Source organism: Salvelinus sp. IW2-2015, linkage group LG24, assembly GCF_002910315.2.
Source record: "Salvelinus sp. IW2-2015 linkage group LG24, ASM291031v2, whole genome shotgun sequence".
Lineage (NCBI taxonomy): Eukaryota > Metazoa > Chordata > Actinopteri > Salmoniformes > Salmonidae > Salvelinus > Salvelinus sp. IW2-2015.
In genome coordinates, this window is record NC_036864.1 from 10928936 (window position 1) to 10952364 (window position 23429).

General features: G+C 44.1%; 1 protein-coding gene across 2 annotated transcripts; it reads right to left on the bottom strand.

Annotated features, from left to right (window-relative positions):
- Positions 1-2855: 2855 nt before the first annotated feature.
- Positions 2856-20579, bottom strand: LOC111951422 (liprin-beta-1). Of its 2 annotated transcripts, XM_023969498.2 has the most exons (25): positions 20497-20579; positions 16829-17037; positions 15679-15759; positions 15268-15381; positions 14967-15077; positions 13949-14041; positions 12419-12521; positions 11702-11763; positions 11532-11598; positions 11241-11365; positions 10936-11003; positions 10740-10803; positions 8381-8531; positions 8117-8149; positions 7264-7408; positions 6834-6959; positions 6474-6624; positions 6136-6247; positions 5941-6029; positions 5618-5740; positions 5278-5403; positions 4941-5129; positions 4516-4674; positions 4189-4254; positions 2856-3575 (listed from the first exon to the last, which is right to left on the bottom strand). In XM_023969498.2, exons 1-25 carry the CDS (start codon positions 20537-20539, stop codon positions 3489-3491), a joined length of 2697 nt encoding a protein of 898 aa, XP_023825266.2. In that variant the 5' UTR covers positions 20540-20579; the 3' UTR covers positions 2856-3488. The 2 variants fall into 2 exon arrangements, with proteins under 2 accessions (XP_023825266.2, XP_070290895.1); XM_070434794.1 differs by lacking the exon at positions 8117-8149.
- Positions 20580-23429: the final 2850 nt, after the last annotated feature.

Below are 23429 nucleotides of genomic sequence, written 5' to 3' on the forward strand. Positions count from 1 at the left end.
TGACCAATCACATCTAAGCACAGCCTTGAATGAGACATGGCAGATCTCTAGTTGCCGGGTTGAACAAATACAATGTGATGCATTGTGGCTGTATTCAATCAGAAGAGGTTGTGGGTTCAAATCCCATTTTCAGGGGTGCAACTTTCACTGGGGACATGACCCCCCTCACATTCTGAAATTGCATTTTTTGTATCCCTCCAGTTTTACAAAACTGTGATACAAAACGAGACTCGGTGTGCTTTAGGACCATAAGGATGCCTCGGAGCAGTCGGCTGGGAAAACAAGTTGTGTCCCCCAAACTTCTAAAACCAAAGTTGTGCCTCTGCCCATTTCTATAACACAATGGCAAAATGCAGAGAGAAGTTAGTGTGAAGGGGTCTCTGGCTGGTGGATCTATCCCCATAAGCAAGTGCTCAATAACTCAGTGAGACCTTACCTTGCTCCAGTCAGCTGAAGTGGAATAAATACCTATAAAAATACTTCCACAAGTATTTCAACAATTTGAAAATGTACATAGCTCACCCATCTGTAATAGGCTAGTACAGTGGTTCCCAAACATTTTATAGTCCCGCACCTCCTCTAGCACTCAAATGTTTTTTTTGCAATCATTGTAAGCCTGCCACACTTACCATAGGATACATTTATTAAACATAAGAATGATTGAGTTTGTCACAACCCGGCTCGTGGGAAGTGACAATATAATAATCAATAATTTTACTCTTACATAAAACTTTATTTGTTAATTGTGAATAACTCTCCAGTTTAATGAGAATGGTGTGCTTGAAAGGATGCACATAACTCTGCAATGTTGGATTGTATTGGAGTCTGTCTTAAATACTTTCCCAAACCGTCTGTGCCTGTATTTAGTTTTCATGCTAGTGAGGGCCGAGAATCCACTCTCACATAGGTATGTGGTTGCAAAGTCAAGAAACTGAGCGCAACCCTATCCAGAAATCTGGCAGTGGCTTCTGATTAACTTACATTTTCACAGAACCACTTGTTGCAATTTCGATGAGGCTCTCTTGTTCAGATATCGGTAAGTGGACTGGAGGCAGGGCATGAAAGTGATAAATCAAGTTGTTTGTGTCAACCGTTTCGGGAAAGTACCTGCGTAATTGTGCACCGAGCTCACTCAGGTGCTTTGCTATATAACATTTGACATTGTCCATAAGCTTGAGTTCATTTGCACACAAAAAAAAAATCATACAATGATGGAAAGACCTGTGTGTTGTCCTTGTTAATGCAGACAGAAAAGAGCTTCTTAATCATAGCCTCAATTTTGTCCTGCACATTAAACATAGTTGCGGAGAGTGCCTGTAATCCTAGATTCAGTGAATGTGAAAATGGTCAGTAAAGAAAACTTTAAACTCATCTCTCAATTTAAAAAAAGCATGTCAATACTTTGCCCCTTGATAACCAGCACATGTATATGTTGTAAAAGCTTTAAATGGTATCATTGCATAATGCAGAAAAAAAGAGTTCAGGGGCCTTGCTTTAACAAAGTTAACCCTTTTCACTGTAGTGTCCAAAACGTCTTTCAAGCTGTCAGGCATTCCCTTGGCAGCAAGAGCCTCTTGGTGGATGCTGCAGTGTACACAAGTGGCGTCGGGAGCAACTGCTTGCACGTGCGTTGCCACTCCACGATGTCTTCCTGTCATGGCCTTTGTGACATCAGTACACATACCCATACATCTTGACCACCAAAGTCCATTTGATGTCACAAAGCTGTCCAGTATTTAAAAAATATCCTCTAATGTCCTGGTTTCCAGAAGAGGATGTGTTCCTTAATTGACCCCCCATAAATGTAACGGATATATACCAGCTGTGCCAGGCCCGTGACATCTGTTGACTCATCCAGCTGTAATGCATATAATTCACTGGCTGTATGCAAAGCAGTAATTGTTTCAAAACATCTCCTGTCATGTCACTGATGTGTCGGGAAACAATGTTTGATGAAGGCATTGTCCCAGCCATATCCGCAGCAACAGGAAGAATTAAGTCCTCCACAATAGTATGGGGTTTGCCTGTCCTAGCCACTCAGTAGCTCACCATATAAGACGCTTCTAGCCCCTTAATGGTATCTGTTGCTTTTATACATGTCTTACTACTCGAAAGTAGTCTTTATTCTCACTCCATAAACTAATTTGGCTTATTTTGTTTCTAAATGTCTACGCAAGAGTGAAGGTTTCCTGCGAGAGAGTAACGGTTAATGTGATTGGATGTTAATTATTCTACCAGTATTTGACATTGTGTTATTTCGCTGAACACTAGATGGTTTAATTGTATTTTTGGCAGTGAAACGAGGCTACTCAGGCGAGAGAGAAAAAAACTCCCAAATGGAAAATAAAAATGTACTGTTTGATTATTTTTTAAGAAGTGAATCACATTTTTATTTGGCATTGCACTACCCCAGCTTGGGAATGCCTGGGCTATTATACACAGTTATATGTAGCCCATCATTTTTTACCATATTAGTTTTTATTGACAATTCTTTACAAAAAAAGATGCATAGAAACAGCACATTGTGTTCACTGGTATGGTTATGGCTTGCAGAACGATGTCATTGCTTTGTGGTGATGTTTACATTCTAGAACGTTGGGCTTCCATGTAATGTTCCTAAAATTCATGGATATTATGACAAATCAAAGTGATAATATTGAAATAATTTGGGACACAAACAAAACATGCAGATAGGAGCATCAAATGAGAGAACAACATGGAGAGGAAAATTATAATTATGGATTAAGCCAGCCTGCAATGTTTTGACTGTGGTCTGACGACAGATCTAAGTGTCCTTCTGCCAGTTGACCAAGGTTATATAATGGCTAATAATTACTTCCAAAAATAAGTCGGGACAAGGGCATACCATGTAAGTACAGGGACTCATTTGTGGATATTCAAACAAATATATAAAAAACWGTTCTGTAATACAATAAAAGTATGAAGTATAAAGTAAATGCTCCTATGTTGAAATCTCAATTCATGCACTACATTTCGACAACTTAAATAAATACACATGTACACTTGGGAATGCAGAGAGAGATCGTAAATTGCTGAAATGACAACAACGTAAGTCTAAGGGCATAAGTGGTCTCACAGGTTGAAGAAGAGAGCCAGTCACATCGCTTCATTAGGTTTTCATGGCGACGCCAGCAGTGGCCAATGATGTTTATAAAACCTGGATTGCTGATGCTATGTAWTGGCCATATTGGTACTCCTCAGAAGGAGCACTCCTCCATAGGAATGAATTGAATTCTACAGCATTTCAATGAAATGTTTAAAGTACAAAATTACATGTATTTAGGTATTTATTCTATTGAGTGTCTAATAGAATATACTTGTCAAAAATAAAATGTAGACAATGTATTTCTATAACTTCCCCCCCAAAAATTACAATGGAGGAGTAACAAAATGGCTGTGTGGTGGCTGCAAAACAGCGCCCCGTCAGTCATCTAAAGTTAATACATATAATTGGGGGGGACTCTCCCTCACACGTTGGAGTCGTCATCGGTAACACTGGCCTCGGGGGAGCGAGAGGAGACCTCGCTGAAGAACTCATCCTCCTTCAGCATGCTCTGAAACATGCAGGAGAAAACACACTGAAGTCACACAGGAAAACGAGGAGATCAATAACAGTGCCAGAAGAGTGCCATGGTTGTTTTGCTAGAGCACAGCTTGCTGAGAGGTCCGTCAAGTGATTTGATGTGTGATCATGTGAGAWTTTTTTTGGGGGGGGTATTTTACCTCCTTTTTCACACCTGTCTCATCGCTGCAACTCCCCAATGGGCGGCGAAGTTTGAGTCATGTGTCCTCCGAAACATGACCCACCAAACCGCACTTCTTAACACCCACCCGCTTAACCCGGAAGCCAGCCACACCAATGTGTCGGAGGAAACGCTGTTCAACTGACGACCGGGATCAGCCTGCAGGCACCCGGCCCGCCACATGGAGTCGCTAGAGCGCAATGAGCCAAGTAAACCCCCCCCTCCCCGGCCAAACTCTCCCCTAACCTAGACGACGCTGGGCCAAATTGTGAGCCGCCCTATGGAACTCCCGGTCACAGCCCGGTTGTGATACAACCCGGGATCGAACCCGGGTCTGTAGTGACACCTCTAGCACTGCAATGCAGTGCCTTAGACCGCTGCGCCATTCGGGAKGCCTCATGTGAGCATTTTAATGACTTCTTACCGTCAGGTTGTCGATTTCCTCAGAAAATGCTCCTATCTGCCTCACAGCCCCTTCCGAGTCGTCCATCTAGGAATACAGACAATGTTCAAGAGCACTTCACATGGAATATGAAAAGTAAACAAGCAATCCTCATGGTACCACATTCCACCCTCATCTGTTCATTGGAGTGCTCTAACCTCACCTAAAGCATGATCATTAATTCTTATTAAATAGTTAGCGCCTCAGTGGAAGGTGCTACAAAAAGCCACACTAAAACACCCATAATAGTACCTATATCCATATATGTAACATTCCCTGAAGTAGAAGGGGTTAATGGCAGTCCCTTACCTGCTCCAACTGGTATAGGTCGTCCTCGTAGCTCCTCAGGCCCCCCTGGAAGCTGCTGTTCTTGGGCATCTCCACGTCCATGGGGCACACGTACTCCTCGCTGTCCTCCTGGCGCTTCTTACGCAGGGTCCCGAAGCCCCCGAACGACAGCCTTCTGGGCTGGAGAAGAGAGGGTGATAGGAGAGTCAGTCAAATGGGGACAAACGGCGGTATGCCGATAGAGTTAATAGCCGTCTGTCCTCGTCTCCTTTTCTGACAGGACACAAACCTATCCAGTCCATTCACACATAAGTGGTCATGAGGCCAACTTAGAGTAGTGGGACACAGCCAAGGTCACTGATCAGATCAATAAACCTACACTGATCCCCAAAGCTCTGTATGTCTAACAACAAGCGGATGCCTTACAGACAGCGAGTTGACCCTACCTTGACCTTGGCGGTGGCAGTGAGCAGGGTGTAGTCAGGGTTCTCCAGACACTCCTGTTTGCTGCGCTGGGCAGCGGAGCCGATGAGCAGGTGGAAGTGGGTGGCCAGGTGGCGGCGCAGCAGGGTCTTGTTGGGAGGGATGTTGAGGAGGAGGGCTAGGGACTCCACGTTGAAGCGGGGCTCCAGCACCTGAGACAAGGAGAGATGGAAATGAAGAGTGAGACAAACACCGGTAAAAGGCAGTCAGTGTATGTATACGCTGATGAAGGCATGTGTTCCTGAAATGAGTCAGTGGCAAGCCAATTCAAACAGAGACTTTGCCTGCCCCCCCCCTCACCATGACCCCCCCGTGCACACCGCTGCCTCTCAGGTTAGGAGCGTACTCAGCCAGGTCCACTGATCTCAGCCACTCCATCACTCTGTGATTGGTCCACTGGGAGATCTCCCCTGGCGTGATGTTGTTCTGGGGAGACATTTTTTTTAAAGTTGGTGTTAATAATAACGGAAAAGTTTTTTATTTTCCCTATACAATTAACACTACTGAAATGTAACTGAACTGGTGAAGTGAGAGACCATGTGTATGGTGGATATGAAAGCACAGGGAGAGAAAGAGCGAGAGAGAAGCAAGAGAAAAATAAAAAAAAGGGATACATTATTTAGAAATGTCTAAACCGTACCTCGTCAGAGGGCCGTCGGCGGAGGCAGTTGGGCTCGTAGAAGTTGAGCCGGAGGACCTGGATGCCTCTCTTGATGCTGAGGTGGTGGAGAACACTGCCCACCTTTAGAGACAGCAGGTCATCCTGAAGGGGACAAACACATACACGTATCTCTGTCARGAGAATGACTACTTTCATTCAATTGGAAATTAAAGGACACTAGACATACAACAGATCACACAAAAGCAAGGATTTTTCTATTTAATAGACTTTACTCATCCCCTCGACATTGATGCTGATTCATTTTAGCCGCATTAGACYGACTACTGCAATTTAAGACTCACCACAGTCATGTAGTGTAGCATTCTCCCATCGACCCTCCCCTCATCAAACTGGCTCTTATACTGCGGCAGACCAATGTCATCAAGCCATCCTGAGAAACACCAAAACAACTCAATCACAAGTCACAAAACAGAAAGGTTATTCAATTCTTCGTTGCTTCATTGATAACTCTGAGGCGGTGGTCAGTGGTCACTCACTGGTCACCCAGTTGTGGTCCAGTTTGGACTTGCTGACATCCTCCTCTGATCCCAGTGCCTGGAGAGCCAGCTGCAGCTTCTTCCTGTGGAGGGGCTGTTTGATCCCCAACTCCTGTGGCCACAGAAACATGTATGGGTTGTTTAAGACATCTCACATACTGTACAGTTAGGAAGGGAGTGATAAAGATGATAGATGTTTGTCAGGACACAGGTAGCAAAGTGAACATTAAGCAACTATAAGCTTTAACATTGTGGGTTTCATTAAAATGTCTAGCGACACAGAACCTAAAAACAGAATATGTGAAACACCTCCTGGATGCTCCACTGAGCCGTCCTACCTTCTCCAGGTCGTGCTGGGAGGCCTGCAGCAGGGTGTATCCTGAGCGGATCCACTGCTGGGCTTGAGCCACATGCAGCCCCAGGCCCTGCTCCTGCAGCCACGCACACACCTGCTCCTTACTCCACTGTGCAAAGGGAGCGTCCACATCACTGAGGGGAGAGAGAGCGAGCACTCACCTTTAACGTGGAGGGTAAACAGTGCATCATTCATTACCATTTGCTCCTCTCACACCACAAAATCCTAAAACTGTGATACTGTAGACTTAGTTCCAATAAACTTCRGATCCCTTCCTCTACATTTCTAGATACCGATCCTAGACTGTGTCTCTCTGTGTGTGTAAAAGGTGAGCTTCACATACTTGGCGCTGTGCTGCAGGTCACGTGACCAGCCCAGTCGGGGGCCGGCCGTGGCTCTGACTCCTCCTCTCCTGAACTCAGTCTCTGTCTCCTCCAGGTCTAGCGAGGTGGAGTGACTTCTCTTCAGCCTAGAGGGGTCAGAACACAACACGCCTAAATTTCCTGCCATGCTCTGCCCTCGTGTTACAGCAAACCCTCTGCCCTCGTGTTACAGCAAACCCTCTGCCCTCGTGTTACAGCAAACCCTCTGCCCTCGTGTTACAGCAAACCCTCTGCCCTCGTGTTACAGCAAACCCTCTGCCCTCGTGTTACAGTTAATAAAGCAATAGTTTCATTTAAAACCCTGGCTCCATCTTAATTCATCTTTCCCCAATTCCTTGCATACTAACTCACCTCCTAAACTTAGGGAATATATAGAACATTTTGACCCACCTGCCTAAGAACTTCTTAAAGCCTCTGGACTTCTTCTTGGCCTCCGGTGAGGAAGGTAGGGTCTCGCTGCTGTCTCCTCCCTGAGGTTTGTGTGGCGGGGCACCAGCCAAGTCCAAGTGGTCTGTGCCATTACGCTCGGTCTCGGCTGGATTCAAACACACATCTGTTAGATCAACAGCCGACATCTGACAATCCACCCCCACTTAGGAAACTCCAGAGGCCAACACTGTCCAAGGACTACAGCTGTAATGGCCACCACAACCGCTTCTGGACTACATCTGCCACTAAACACCACCACCACTAGGAGTACGCCAAGAACCACTCGAAACACCTCAACTCGATCCGCACATGCAAAGGACTGGTTGGCATGAACTGCTGATGCAAATCCATAGACTTCCAACTGTAAAAGACAAATCTCAGAGGCGCATCTTGAAGGACAGCTAGCAGAGTTAAGCCGGCCTCATTGCAGATGGTGTCACGTCATGGATAAGGAACAACTGGATATGATTTAAAAGGGGAAAGAAATCACACTAAAAACCACCCAGCTCACACCAGCGATCAACTCAACTTTTCACTTGCTTGATACAAGTGAAAAATTAAGAGTAGGAAAGATGGAGGTAGAGGCATATGTAGGGATTCTTCACACAACAACTTAACCATTTATCATCTATGACCCAATCAGCCTCAAGAGGGTTCAGAAAAACAGACTGCTGTTTCATTTAGTCTACGATGGGTCTGGTTGTATGGTAGATGGTGATCACATTGTTGCGCTAGTATCCCTGCACACATCCAGCGTTCATCCATACTGCAGGCCTGGCCCGTCTGTGGGGCTCTGCGCTGCAGACTACTGTACCCAACGTAGGCGCACTCGCACTCCGGCTGCGATCTTCACATCATATAGAACCATGGAGAATAGAGAGAGCAAGGACAGAACATACAGTCACTAGTGTGAATACTACCAGACAGACATAAGAAAACACACATTAAGGTATTGAACTGTGAATGTTTTTCTTACATCATGAACAGAGAGTAGTATTTATTCTTCACACCACCCCGTGCAGAGGAACGAGCACCCTTCTCCCTGTGCCCCTCCCACCCCCCCAATGATGAGACTCACCCAGATTTGGGGCACTAGACGTCCTCTTGCCTCCACGCATCTTGAAGAAACCACGTCCAAAGGAGGAGCGGGCCTTCTTGGTCCCAAAGCTTTCATTACTGGTGGGGTTTGATGGGGAGGTGGATGGGGGGCTGGGCTCCTCAGTTGTTGTCTAGAAAAGGGGGGAGGGGTCATTATGAGCACATCAATCTAATAAAATATTTGACATGCCAGTAACAAAGTCAATCTCTTAATAGAACCAGCTCCATAGTTCTACTGTTGTACCACCAGGTGGCAGTAGAGTAACACGGCTGTCAAAAATACCCATTGCTCAAAACAACCCATTGCTATTATGATTCCATATCATCGAGTCCAGTCAGCTGTCACAGTGGGGCTCAGTGACTCCGCCCTCAATGTGGGGGACATAAGAGATAGAACTATGCCTTCTGTATGACTGGCTCATTTGGGAGACATGACTGAGACTCTCCCACGTTGAGGTCAAAAGGTCAAAGAGGCTCTAGTGTTCTAATTTGGGTGACAAAAATAGGGGGTAGAGAGATCTGATTTAAGACAGTCAGGCTAGAGCAATGGCTCAGTAACCGAAAGGTTGTTGGTTCTAATACCCGAGCAGACAAGGTGAAAAATCTGTCAATGTGCCCTTGCGCAAGGCACGGAACCCTAATTTGCTCCAGAAGCACTGTACTACTATGACTGACCCTGTAAAACAACACATTTCACTGCACCTATCGGGTGTATGTGACATCTACTCATTCAAGGCTTTTTCTTTATTTTTACTATTTTCTACATTGTAGAAGAATAGTGAAGACATCAAAACTATGACAAATACACATATGGAATTATGTAGTAACCAAAAAAAGTGTTAAACAAATCAAAATAATTTTTTATATTTGAGATTCTTCAAAGTAGCCACCCTTTGCCTTGATGACAGCCAGTATTTATGCTGCAATAGTTTGTGTGTCGGGCTAGGGTCAGTCTTATATCTGGAGTATTTCTCCTGTGTGAATTTAAGTCTCTCTCTCCCCTCCTTGTCCCTCCGGGTTTCTGTACAGCACTTTGTGACATCGGCTGATATAAAAAGGGCTTTATAAATACATGTGATTGATTGACAAGGTAGGGGTGGTATACAGATAGCCATATTTGGCAAAAGACCAAGTCCAAATTATGGCAAGAACAGCTCAAAAAAAGCAAAGAGAAACGACAGTCCATTATTACTTTAAGGCATGAAGGTCAGTCAATTTGCAAAAACCATCAAGCGCTATGAGACTGGCTCTCATGAGGACCGCCACAGGAAAGGAAGACCCAGAGTTACCTCTGCTTCAGAGGATAAGTTCATTAGAGTTACCAGCCTCAGAAATCGCTGCCCAAATAAAAGCTTCGCAGAGTTCAAATAACAGACATCTCAACCTCAACTGTTCAGAGGAGACAGAGTGAAATCGGGCCCTCACGGTCAAATTGCTGCCAAGAAACCACTACTTAAGGACACCAATAAGAAGAAGAGACTTGCTTGGGCCAAGAAACATAAGCAATGGACCTTAGACTGGTGGATATCTGTCCTTTGATGAGTCCAAATGTGAGATTTTTGGATCCAACCGCTGTGTCTTTGTAARACGCAGGGTAGGTGAACGGATGATCTCCACATGTGTGATTCCCACCGTGAAGCATGGAAGAGGTGGTGTGATGGTGCTTTGCTGGTGACACTCAGTGATTTATTTAAAAATCAAGGCATACTTAACCAGCATGGCTACCGCAGCATTCTGCAGCAATACRCCATCCCATCTGGTTTGCGCATAGTGGGACTATCATTTGGTTTTCAACAGGATAATGACCCAAAACACACCTCCAGGCCATTAGGGGCTATTTGACCAAGAAGGAGAGTGATGGAGTGCTGCATCAGATGACCTGGCCTCCACAATCACCCGACCTCAACCGAATTGAGATGGTTTGGGATGAGTTGGACCGCAGAGTGAAGGAAAAGCAGCCAACAAGTGCTCAGCATATGTGGGAACACCTTCAAGACTGTTGGAAAAGCATTCCAGATGAAGCTGGTTGTGAGAATGCCAAGAGTATGCAAAGCTGTCATCAAGGCAAAGGGTGGCTACTTAGAAGAATCTAAAATATAACATGATTTGTTTAACACTTTTTTGGTTACTACATGATTCCATATGTGTATTTCATAGTTTTGATGTCTTCTCTATTATTCTACAATTTAGAAGAAAAAAAAAAGAAAAACCCTTGAATGAGTAGGTGTGTCCAAACTTTTGGCTGGTACTGTATATAAACTCCATGATTGCAGCAAGTCAAGGTCTTTCCAGTTAACCCACTATTCACCATCCCCCCAGGAGAGAGGGGACAGTCTTACCTGCTCTGTGTTGCCGTTTATGTGGCCCAAGCTACCTGCTGAATGTGGTGGGACTTCTGGTGGACTGCAAAGAGAAAGGAAAGTTAACCGTCAGTCTAGACCTAGAGATGTTGAATATACTGACAAACTAAAACAGTGACCCAATGTGCAAATAGTCCATGGGAGTGTAGTTTGTCCAGGGAAAAGCCAACCTCACCTGTCTGTGTCTGGTTCCTGTATCAGTCTCTCCTGCTCCAGCTCTGAAAACACTGCAATAGATGGAATCTGGGAAGAGGGTGAGAGAGGAAGAGAAAGGAAGACAAGAGTCAACGTCACTAAATGAATGTGTCGTCAATGTCGCAAAGCACAGTCGACAGTTTCATTGGTTAGGTAGTTGCTGTCCAGCTAAACCAATACCAAGCCTGTTGGCCCTCACATTCCTAACATTACGTTTTGTTAAGGAAGTCTAGTCTCGGGTCCATCCTGTGTGTGATACATTGTTATGATAGGGGAGGTTGTTACCTCGTCACAGCTCCTTCCTGTCTCCTCCCCAACCGCCAGTGTGGCCTGGTCTATATCCATGGCGACCTGAATGGAGGGGGATCTGTCATCCTGGATGTCATCATAATTGTCTTCATTCAGTGTGTCTGGGGGGGAACAGTTATAATTGTAACACAAAATTATCAAGTCCATTATTGTACACTATCAAACATGTGATTGATCTAGTCCGATAAATAGAAATTAATGGACTATTGCAATGATACCGATAAAACAATTCATTACTAGTTTCATACTCCTTTAACATAGTTTCACCTTTCATCAAGTCCTGGACCTTCTTGTACCGTGTGATAGACTCCTGAAGCTCCTCGATCCTCCGGTCCTGTGGGTGAAGGATGGTAGATCAGAGTTAGAAAAGCCATTGAGATCCCAATGTGTCAACTACAGCAGCCTTTATGAAACAATGTAAACAGGAGCTCCAGTACCTTGTCATTGCTAGCTGACATCAGGGACTCCATGGCCCTCTTCATCCTCAGCACGTCCACATCTGGAAAACAACAAGCGTGCCCCCACAGGGATCAGAGACAGATTGTCTGGTGTCTACTGGTGTCAATCCACACTGGTGGAGTCTATAAAGACATACATGCAAGTCAAGTCCACTTAAGCAACAGGACTTTCAATGGAATAGACTTGAGACAATTACCTTGCAGTATATGGGCCAGGTTCAAGGACAATCAATTCTTAAAGTGAATACATTGCACTCTACATAAACTGCATACCCCTATAGTAAATGGGTGATAAGAGACTCAGCTGTGGGTTGAAAGAGTCAGAGATCATGTCTAAACATGCTTGGTATGAGCCCTGAAGACAGATAAGACAACAGTAAGGTGGAAAGTACAAAATCYCCCTTTCTTCCCCTCAATCTTTCTATCTGTGTGAGAGTSAGACAGGATGCTTTGAAAATTGTATTTCAGGGGGAAAGTCCAATGCTCAGGCCATGTCTTGATGGTATCCATCATTACTTAAGGGGACTTAAGGGCAGAAATAAGTGCAGACGAATTAGGAAAAGGAATGTTGGAAAAATKTTGCYGTAAATCTGTCAAGGTGCAAGTTAAGCCTATTGAAATATTATGGCTCCTCGTGTGTATGAGGGTGAAGTGAGGTCCCCCTCCCTCCCACATGTCTAGTAACAGTACTCCCACCTTTCTCTCCATTTGTTCTGTCTGGGGTCAGGACTCCCTGTGTAGCCTGGTCTCTTAGTCTCCTCAGCTCCTCCAGCTGCGTCTGAAGAGTCTGCAGTTCCTCCTGAATGGGAGAGGATCATGTTCGGGACCATTCTGCTCTCATTAAACTACAGATACATATCTAGGCCCATATTCATAAAGTGTCTCAGAGTAGAAGGGTAGACTACAAAGCAGGATCAATGAGCTAGCTTGCCTAAATATTCACAAATTACATTTTTTAGAGAGATAAGCTTGAAAATGTGCATGGCCTAATTGACTCAACAACCGAAAACACATATCTACGTTTAGCTTTCTTAATGAACCAGAAAATCAATAGTTTTTTCTGGTTGTTTATAAAAGTTAGCTGGCTAATCCATTGAACCTGCGTTGTAGTATACCCCTCTGATCTAGGATCAGATCCCCTGTCCATTCAATTTAATCTAAAAGGCAAAACTCCTACTAGAGAAGCACTCTTCGTACGAGACGCTTTATGAATACAGGCCAAGATCTAGATAAGAACCCAGCTAGACAGAATTTGACCAAACTGAAAGTTAAAACCCAGTCTAATGCCAACTGTGCTGCAGGGCAGTATGGCCCAGAATAAGGTTAGAGTGAGGATACATTCTACCAGAGGACTGGTGTCTTTACCAGAGAACCATACAAACACACTGTAAACATGTCAGTTTCTTTCACATTCCACTGAGAAAGAACAGCTCCATTGGGATGTTAATCCCCAGCAGAAGGTCATCCGTGACCGTTCAGTTCCATCCATTAGTTTTGCTTACTTAGCGAAAGGTTTAAGACATTTTAGCATCAATGTACAGTTAACATAAAATTAAGTGGATTAGGGTAGAAAGTGAAGAAAAACTAGTGTGTTWAGAAATCTGCAACTTATACTTAGCTGGTAGGAGAACTTAGTCAAAGTGGAAGTGTGCTGAAAGTTGGAAAAGCGGATAGGGTCAATGGACAGAGGGAAGGTTGAGAGGCCTATAGGGACAGACAGGGAAGAGCAGAGCACTGTGTGTTAACTTCTGCACCACACCTCCAGTGAACTTCAACCTGCCCATGTTCCATTCCTAGGGCTGCACAGGTAAGCACGTTGCAGGGGAGAAGTTAGCCAGGCGGGAGTGAGAGAGGAGGATAGAGGAGACAAAGGGTATAAACCCTGAAGGAAGGTGGTATTAAGAGTGAATGCAGTGATATATAACCAACACACAAGGGAACGATAGATTCAGTACCTACATGATGTAGAAAAAAAAGTGTAGAGTGAGTCAAACTTAAWCTGTGGACCATATGTCATGCACAATCTAATGTGAGCGGACTGAGCGGACCGTGCTTCTACACCTGCATTACTAGCTGTTTGGGGTTTTAGGCTGGGTGTCTGTACAGCACTTCGAGATATTAGCTGATGTACGAAGGGCTATATAAAATCAAATTGATTGATTGATTGATTGATTGACTGATCTAAAGCCTTCATATTGCAGACAGATTCTTAGCCATGCTACTCACTTTGGTGGATTTAAGTTTCTTTTCACACTGCAGTCTTTCATTCTCCATATCGGTCACCCTGAACCGCAGGTCGTTGACTTCCTGGTACAACCCCTGGGGAGGTAAAAGACTGCATTACCCACAAGCCCAAGGGGTCAGCTGAGAGTTTTGGAGCAAACGTTGGGGATGTTTTTGTGGAGTGAAAAATCCCCAATGAGGCACCAAAGATTATTTAGAGAGCGAGAAACAGAGAAGCCTACGCCAACATGGAGACAGATCCTTGATTTCGAAAGGAAGCGTCATGGTCAATTACCATTACAACTGCTTTTATGTCATGGATAATACATACTCCTGCACCTTGGAGCAATTACCGTATAGACGGAGCACTCAGGAAATATGCATCGTCATTAAACAAGAATGCGCTACATGATTCCCAACGCATACATTTAGACAAGAGTAAAAACCGCAGAGCACCGTGGGTAGGAAAGAAGAAATGGATCAGACTCATGGGTATGTGACTTCCAGCCGAACAAAGCCCAACATTAAACAAAGGCGATATTAAATGTATATGGAAGACATTGCCTTTCCATACACCTCTCCCTAAAGGTTATAGTAATGTCGGAAACCCAAACTCAGGATCCAATATCCTGATTCCTCCAGCCCAGGCCTGCTCAGTGCTCATGGATTAGGTGTATGGAAACCCTGACTGTCAGACTCCCAGCTTCTCTGGAGGGGAGATTAATTATTTTATGAGAGGAAACGGCTGCTGGAGCAAGGGGGTGTTTTGGCACTCCCTGCCAGCCAGTCCACCCGGGCCAGGATCTGCATGACGGATCAGGGCCCACTCCATCCGACTGAGACGGACCTCTGCATGGTCTCAGTGTGAACTATTAAACGTTTGGGTGACTGCCAAGATTCATATAAACTCACATCCTAATATTATAAGATGTCTGCCCGCCATTGAACGAAACTCCAAATATCTACCAAAGACACGATCTCTCTGTGTGGGGGAGTCTATTGCCATAATGCATCCGTGTACCTCACTATCCCTGCGATCTCTCGCCACAGTGGTCAGCTTCAGTTTCAGACTGGACACCTCGGTCATCAGCTCCAGCTTCTGGGTCTCCAGGGTGGACCTGGTCAAGAACTCCTGCACAGGACACACAGTCATAGATTCAGTCACAGACGAGTAGGAGCGAAGTGTATTAATCAGTGTTCATTCAGAAAGATCATTTGGATCAAAAGGCTGACCAAAACCTTGAGCCCAAGGTTCTGTCTCATAATAAGACAGAACATCCTGCTAGTAACCATAATACACTGCAGCCCTGCTGGGGCCTCACCTGCTGCAGCGTTTCTTCAGTGGCGTCGAGTTTCTCTCTGTGCTCCTCCAGACACATGTCCAGATCCCTGATCTTCTCCCCCTGCACCTCCACCTGGTCTGAGAGAACACTCACCTGGGGACAGTCAACACTCAATAATACGCCACATGTCATCTGTGTGTTGTTTTCAGGGTATGGGTTAGTGATCTAAGAGCATGCTCGGTGATGCAGGTCTTTCAATCACACCATGAATAGGTAAAAACTACTGAATTCAACAGCTACCCATCAAATACACTTTAAACAGAGCACCCTTGCTAATGTACGGTTTGCATGTACAATGTATTTGCTAATGTACACATTTTCTAAATATGGGGTGGTATTTCCTATTTGTTAAAGCTGGTCTCTGCTTGTTCATGGCCTCGTGACACACACCTGGAGGACGAGACACTCCTTATCGCTCTCCACCCGTGACAGTCGTTCCTGGTAGATCATGGCGGAGCCATGTCCGTTGGTCTGAAATCACAAACAACCAAGGCTACCATCAGACGGCTGATCGCCAAGGGCTTAGAGGCCATAAATATGGTCAGGAATAACATTTTGCCCTATCACCATACCAGGAAAGACTCCTGACCCTAGGGATAGAGCAGCCTCCAGTCTGTCTCTTATACACATCTAGATGTGTATAAGAGACAGCCCCTGGGAGGCTGGTGACACGTGAAATGCATGTTATTTGAGAGACACGTGAGGGTCGATAGGGTTCTCACATGGAAGTGCTTTGTGTGTGACTAAAGTGGAAATTGAATCAAAAACTGAACTCCTCTTCTCATATTTCACACAGGGAAAGGAAGGGCTTGAGGGAGGAAAACTGAGCCTCACTGAGAATCATCTCCAGGGAAGAGGATGGAAACCATTTCAGACACCGCTCCAGAGACACTTCGTCACAAAGCATGTCATCCCACAATAGCCATACAATCAAAGGAATCAAGGTATAAATAACAGGTAAGGGTAAGAAGACACAAAGCAAACCACTGCCCATGCAATCACACAAAAGGAATCTACTCTAAATAAAAGTACTTTGATCTTCATGTGTGGAATACTCGTCAGCAATACATTTTCCATGATTACACTCAAATTCTGAATATCTCAGGCATTAAAGAGATTCTCCAGTACTTCTGTATACTTTTTAGCCAACAGTTCTGAAAGTAGCACTCACGAGCCAAAAGTGTATGTACCACATCATTGCGCTCTCTCTCTGCTGTGTGTGCATCTAACTAGCTGCCACTCAAATGGGCAAGGGGTTGAAGCTAATTGTCTAGAACTGGAATTGCTAAGAGGCTGGCCCATGACGGGGAAAATGATGGGAATATAGAGCAGCACTCCTTCCCAAAAAAACAGTTGCTTTCAAGACAGCTCAATCGGCCATGAAATCCCTAAGACAGTAATTCTGCATGTATGAAGTACACATTTAACAGGTTTAACAAATACTTAGCTCCAGAGCATGTCTTTAACAATAGTAAAAATACTGACTAACATTAACAGTGTTTGCATTTGCAACAGTAAGAGAACAGAGGGAGTTACCTACCAGTTGTCCCTGCTGCAGCCACTCCACTAGGCTGTCGGCGGTGGTGTCAGGGACCTGGCAGCGGAGGCCCTCCCTCTCATCCTGGTCCATCATCTCCAGCGCCGCCCACAGATCCTCCAGCAGGTGCAGCGCCCGCAGGCTTCCCAGGAAGGGAGAGGTGGGCGACTGGCAGTCAAACAGCCCATTGGAGTAGCCCATGGCCTTGGAACCTGTTGCGGCCAAGGTTAGCAGAGGGGTGGTTAGGAACAAATAAGGAAGTCAGAAGCATAGATATACAGTATCAGTCCAAAGTTTGGACACACCTACTCATTCAAGGGGTTTTATTTATATTGTAGGATAATTGTGAAGATATTAAAACTATGAAATTACACATATGGAATCATGTAGTAACCATGAGATTCTTCAAATAGCCACCCTTTGCCTTGACAGCTTTGCACACTCTTGGCATTCTCTCAACCAGCATCATGAGGTAGTCACCTGTAATGCATTTCAATTAACAGGTGTGCCTTGTTAAAAGTTAAAGAAATTCTCAAATTCCTTCGAGCCAATTAGTTGTGTTGTGACAAAGTAGGGTTGGTATACAGAAGATAGACCTATTTGGTAAAAAAACAAGTCCATATTACGGCGAGAACAGCTCAAATAAGCAAAGATGACAGTCCATCATTAGTTAAAGACATGAAGGTCAGTCAATCCGGAAAATGTCAAAAATGTCGAAAGTTTCTTCAAGTGTAGTCGCAAAAACCATCAAGCGCTATGATGAAACTGGCTCTCATGAGGACCGCCACAGGAAAGGAAGACCCCAAGTTACCTCTGCTGCAGAGGATAAGTTCATTAGTTACCAGCTTCAGAAATTGCAGCCCAAATAAATGCTTCAGAGTTCAAGTAACAGACACATCTCAACATCAACTGTTCAGAGGAGACAATGTGAATCAGGTCTTCATGGTCGAATTTGCTCAGAGAAACCACTACTAAAGGACACCAATAAAAGAGAAATCTTTGGGCCAATAAACACGAGCAATGGTCCTTATACCGGTGGAAATCTGTCCTTTGGTCTGATGAGTCCAAATTTAAGATTCTTGGATCCAAACGCTGTCTTTGTGAGACCAGACTAGGTTAACGGATGATCTCTGCATGTGTGGTTCCCACCATGAAGCATGGAGGTGGTGGTGTGATGGTGCTTTGCTGGTGACATCATCTGTGATTTATTTAGAATTCAAGGCACACTTAACCAGCATGGCTCCCACAGCATTCTGCAGCGATACACCATCCCATCTGTTTTGCGCTTAGTGGGACTATMATTTGTTTTTCAACAGGACAATGACCCAACACACCTCCAGACTGTGTAAGGGCTATTTGACCAAGGAGAGTGATGGGGTGCTGCATCAATGAGCTGGCCTCCACAATCACCCGACCTCAACCGAATTGAGATGGTTTGGGATGAGTTGGACCGCAGAGTTAAGGAAAAGCAGCCAACAAGTGCTCAGCATATRTGGGAACTCCYTCAAGACTGTTGGAAAATCATTCCAGATGAAKCTGGTTGTGAGAATGCCAAGAGTGTGCAAAGCTGTTATCAAGGCAAAGGGTGGCTACTTTGAAGAATCTAAAATATAACATGATTTGTTTAACACTTTTTGGTTACTGATTCTATAGGTGTTATTTCATAGTTTTGATGTCTTCTTCTACAAWGTAGAAAATAGTAAAAATAAAGAAAAACCCTTGAATGAGTAGGTGTGTCCACACTTCTGACTGGTACATCTTATAGTTTTAGCCCTGTGGTTAGAAGTTTGAGCCTCTCCCATCCTCTCCTAATTCCCTTCAACGAGGAGGATGAAAGGCAGTATCACCAGGTGGGATGTCATAGACCATGTGATGCACTACAGATGTGGATTTCTGAATGTGTCCCTAAAAAAAATAAWAATAATCACATACCACACATTTTAAAAGCAAAGAAAAACAGATTAGATATCGATTCCMAAAAAATGTTGGATGCAAGAGGCCTGAGCGGAAGCTTATTTGTTGGACTTGGAAAAGCCATGTTTCCAGCGTGTACTATAATCTGCTCGACAGCATCTGTCAACCGGCTCCAAAAGGTCAACCTTCACATAAATGTAGAAGAGAAAAATAAATATTGGCATAAATAAATAAACAAGTCTCCCCTAAAAAGCAGCCAGGGAGAGAGTGAATGCTGTGGTTTCTGTGGTAACAGGGGCTAGAGGATGTCACGTGATCAGCCATCCCTCTTGGAAAGGTCAATTCTATAAATTACACAAGTCAGTGGAAAAGCCTGGGCTCATAAAGCTGTCCCCCCTGCTCATCTTCCATCAAAAAAATTATAGGTCCAAAACCTCCCTCTGGTATCTGACTTGTACCATTTTTTTATTGCTTTAGTGCAATTGTCACTCAGAACGTGGTACTTTCATAACTCTTAGTACAAAACTCAAAACAGAAATCAAAAAGGCAGTTTCAAAACGAAGCACATTTGCAATTGACTAAGTACAAGACACAAGATCATAGACACTTGTGTTTCATCTAAAAAATACATGTTTCATATTGCAATTCATGTTTATTTGACCTGTATTTAACTAGGCATGTCAGTTAAGAACAAATTCTTATTTACAATGACGGCCTACACCAGCCGAACGACGCTGGGACAATTGTGCGCCGCCCTATAGGACTCCCAATCACAGCCGGTTGTGATACAGCCTGGATTCGAACCAGGGTGTCTGTAGTGACGCCTCATGCAGTGAGATGCATTGCCTTAGACCACTGCGCCACTCGGGAGCCCATGTTCATTTAAAGTTATTGCCTTTCACAACGCAATGTTCACATTACTTTTGATATGATCCTCTTCTATTTGCTTAAAATACATGTTATAATTACTTAATCTGACTGTCCTTAATTGATGACCACTTAAAGTTTGGTAAAGCTATAGATTTTACATGGTTTGTCAACTACAGAATGTATGTAACAATTTAAAGTTTATTGGTTGCGTACACAGATTAGCAGATGTTACAGCAGGTGCAGTGAAATGCTTGTATTTCTAGCTCCTACAGTACAGAACAAGAAATGCATCCCTTATACAGTAAACATGTATCCAAAATATATTTGCTGGGGTCACACTGCTCTACAAAAAATGCATTGGCCAATACAGTACTGTAATACCGTAGTATACCATTTACATAGCAGACACTTTTATCCAAAGTGACTACAGTTCACATATTTGGTATGTGGCCCAAGCAGGAATCGAAACCCACAACTCTTGTGTAGCTAGTGCCGTGCTCTTATGAACTGAGCCACATACATGACCACTACAATAAATACATACAAAACTGTAAAATACAGATGGAAGACGTAGGATTTACATCCCCGTGTGCGTGCAACCCTCCCTTCAGGCCATGGATGAGGCACTCAATGCCTGTAAATCATACTAGCAGTAGGCCTTGAATAATAATTTGTTTCCATCACTGCTGAAACAATGGAACGTCTTGCGTTCTCATATTGGAAACATCCCAGAACAGTACCACAGCCACAACCTAAGAGCAGCAGCATGGGAACCCTAGTCYTGAGGATAGATATCAGGGGCTTATTTGAGAGGCATTTATGTAAATATTTGAGGGGGATCAGCCCCACAGTTCAAAATGTGAGTGCGAGTGAGTTTTGCACGTTACCTGCTATGATCCCATCCATTTGCTCCAAGGCGGCTGCCAACATCTCGCCTGGCCCGCTCAAGACATCATCTTCACCCCCCCCCCCACTGTAAATCTGCAAGAAAACAGAAGTGTCAAGTAAAAGACCAATGATGCCTCAACAAGCCATTGCCCAGAAGACTACAGCCATTGCCCAGAAGACTACAGCCATTGCCCAGAAGACTACAGCCATTGCCCAGAAGACTATAGCCATTGCCCAGAATACTACAGCCATTGCCCAGAAGACTACAGCAATTGCCCAGAAGACTACAGCCATTGCCCAGAAGACTACAGTACAAGTTAGACGATGTGCTTGTAAAATCATCAGTCTGAAAATGTATGGCATTTCAAAAGCTTTTAAAACTTGAGCAGTAAATGACATTAACCCCCTGGGAAGTTCAAGTCTACACATTACACACAGACAGAACTAAAGTGGACAGAGACCACCCAAGAGTCAGGACCCCCTACATTACAACACTAGCAGAATTACAGTAATATTTGATAAAAGTCATTTCTATGCACCTTAATTTGTAAGCCACTTCCTGGTAGTAAGGATAATGTTCTAGCCTACAGTTAGCTGTAGAATGAAACTGCAAATAAGATGTAGGATTTTCTCCCTCCATGTGAATGGGACATTAGTGAATTCCCATGTCTTGTGTGATCAAGTGTAATTACAATGCATGGCAGAGGAACTGTGGAAAAGGATTGTCTCCATCTGTTTGATAAGCTCGCTAAACAGGAAATTGGAGCCCAATTGTCTGGTATGTTTTTTGTTTGGGGCATTATGGTGTCCCTGGTACATTTGAATGAATATGAAATCATATTCCTCATTTATTTTTTTAAATACATCCAATTGAAAGGTTTCTAAAGAATATATTATCCATCATGAATATTTACGGTTGTATGGTGACATTTTAACTGTTGTATTTCTCCCCCGATGCATTGGCTGAATCAAATGTGTCCTAGCCTCCTAYGTCAGAGTCAACAACTTTACTCCTACCATACATGCATTCTCCTATACTGTAAATCTGGTGGCCTGAAGTTGTTGGGCATTTTTGTGCCTCACAACTTCCCCATTGATGACCGCATTTAGGACAGACCTCAGCAATTAACTTTAATAACGGGGTCAAGACTCAAGCCCATGACTGGGTGTTTACTTGGAAATAGTTTGGGGCCTACTGGGTGTTTCCATGGAGCAGGTGTTGGGAAACTGGGCCACCTAATGAAGAGAGAGAATAAGGTGATTGTAAACTGCCAGGCTGTTACCCAACATCGGCATATGGAGATTTCCAATGTAGGCCAATGCTCTTAGTTGATATTGACTGGCTAGGTAAAAACAATTGATCAGTGCCACTGGAATCAAAACCAGAAAGGAATCTAGGACCATGGCATTGCGAGTGAAGTGAACTKTAAGTAACCACAACATGTGAGTCAAAAACAAAGAGGAGCTCTGAGGCAAAACCATGACAGAGGGATTTCTCACCCCAGCAAAGATTCCCTGAGACCAGTCATGGGGATTGAGAGTTGGCTCTTATCTGGAATAATGGTGCCATTCTACCAGGGATCTCTCCCCACAGCGTGTTGGCTTGACTGGAAATCTAAGCTTCCATAACAAAGTATCACGCCCAGCCTCCTGACCTCAGGATGTCACATGCAGCTCATTCACTTAAATGGACCAGATAACTTCCCTTTCATGGTAGGCCTAACGTTATATTACATATTGAATTCACGAAAACAAATGCACAATCTGAATGTGAAATGTAAAATAGCCTGAGAGGATATGAAATCATCACGATGCAAAGTCAATTGAATTGGAGGGTAATGAGAGCCCTCTCCTTGTCCAGGGCAGAAGGGCAGCATAACTCAGGGTTGGAGGGGGGGGGGGCTCTTATAGCCTCATTGGCCTTTATTAGAGGCAGGGAGAGGGAGCCTGCACATTCAACACTGAGGGCATTGTGTCCGGTCACTCACTTCCATCATGGGCCCTTTAGGCTACATGGGTAATACTCCCTCCAAAATAGGCTCACATTCACCTTGCTATACAGCTGCACTACTCAATAAACAATGATTAATTGTGCCAGCGATGGAAGTGCAACTGAAAAGGGAGTTGCGCAAACAGAAACATTTTCCAGTAGAAAACAATTCCCATTTTATAAAGCTGCCCACAATTGTCTTGGTTTGGTTCACACCCTTCAAAAAGCCACAAAGCAGAATCAATGTTCACTGTACATTCCAACCGAAATAATCTGAAYGACGTTATCGTCAAGATTAATTATTTGCTGACTTTTTCGGCCGAAAAATACTGCACCAAACATCTTAGTTAGATGTAAAATTGCGCAACTAAGAGCTCTTCGGGAAAAACKTMTCTTTCTTATAARAGAGTATGCGAGCACACTCATTCGGTTAKCCGGAGTTTGGCTAGGCGCCAGCCGAACTGAAACATGGTGAGGCCTTTAGTACCATTGCTTTTTCCTCCCAAGGCATTTCCTTCTGATGGAGAGCCATCTCACTCTAGGGAGGGAGGCAGCTTTATTTGGTCAGCCGTCTGTCTCACACCCCAAGAGGGAAACCCAAAACGTGGCTGTGTTTCTAACTGAAACACCAGTTTAAGAATCCAAACATGAACGTTCCCTCTCTGGAATAGTAAAATTAAACTAATAAGGAGCATAAAAAGAGGGTAGAGGTAAGGCACTAAAGCAGGYAAGCTTTAGTTACTTTAACATAATAATTCAGTAGGTCGAATCCTTCGAGACACAGGATTTTGTACAAAAGTTTCTATCAAAGATCAGTAAATTTGCCAAGATATCATATAACTTCTTTAACTTTCATCATCTTTTACCCCTTCTGCTTCACTCTGACAGCTTGAGGTCACAGTAAATTAAATGGTACATTCTGGATCAGAATATCAGTATTAT

Excerpts from the sequence above, each read along its gene's own strand:
- LOC111951422 (XM_023969498.2), bottom strand. The coding sequence starts at position 20,539 with ATGTTGGCAGCCGCCTTGGAGCAAATGGATGGGATCATAGCAG. Across the intron at positions 15,078-15,267 it reads CTGAAGAAACGCTGCAGCAG|GAGTTCTTGACCAGGTCCAC; the intron begins GTGAGGCCCCAG and ends TGTCCTGTGCAG. Across the intron at positions 11,764-12,418 it reads CAGAACAAATGGAGAGAAAG|ATGTGGACGTGCTGAGGATG; the intron begins GTGGGAGTACTG and ends GTTGTTTTCCAG.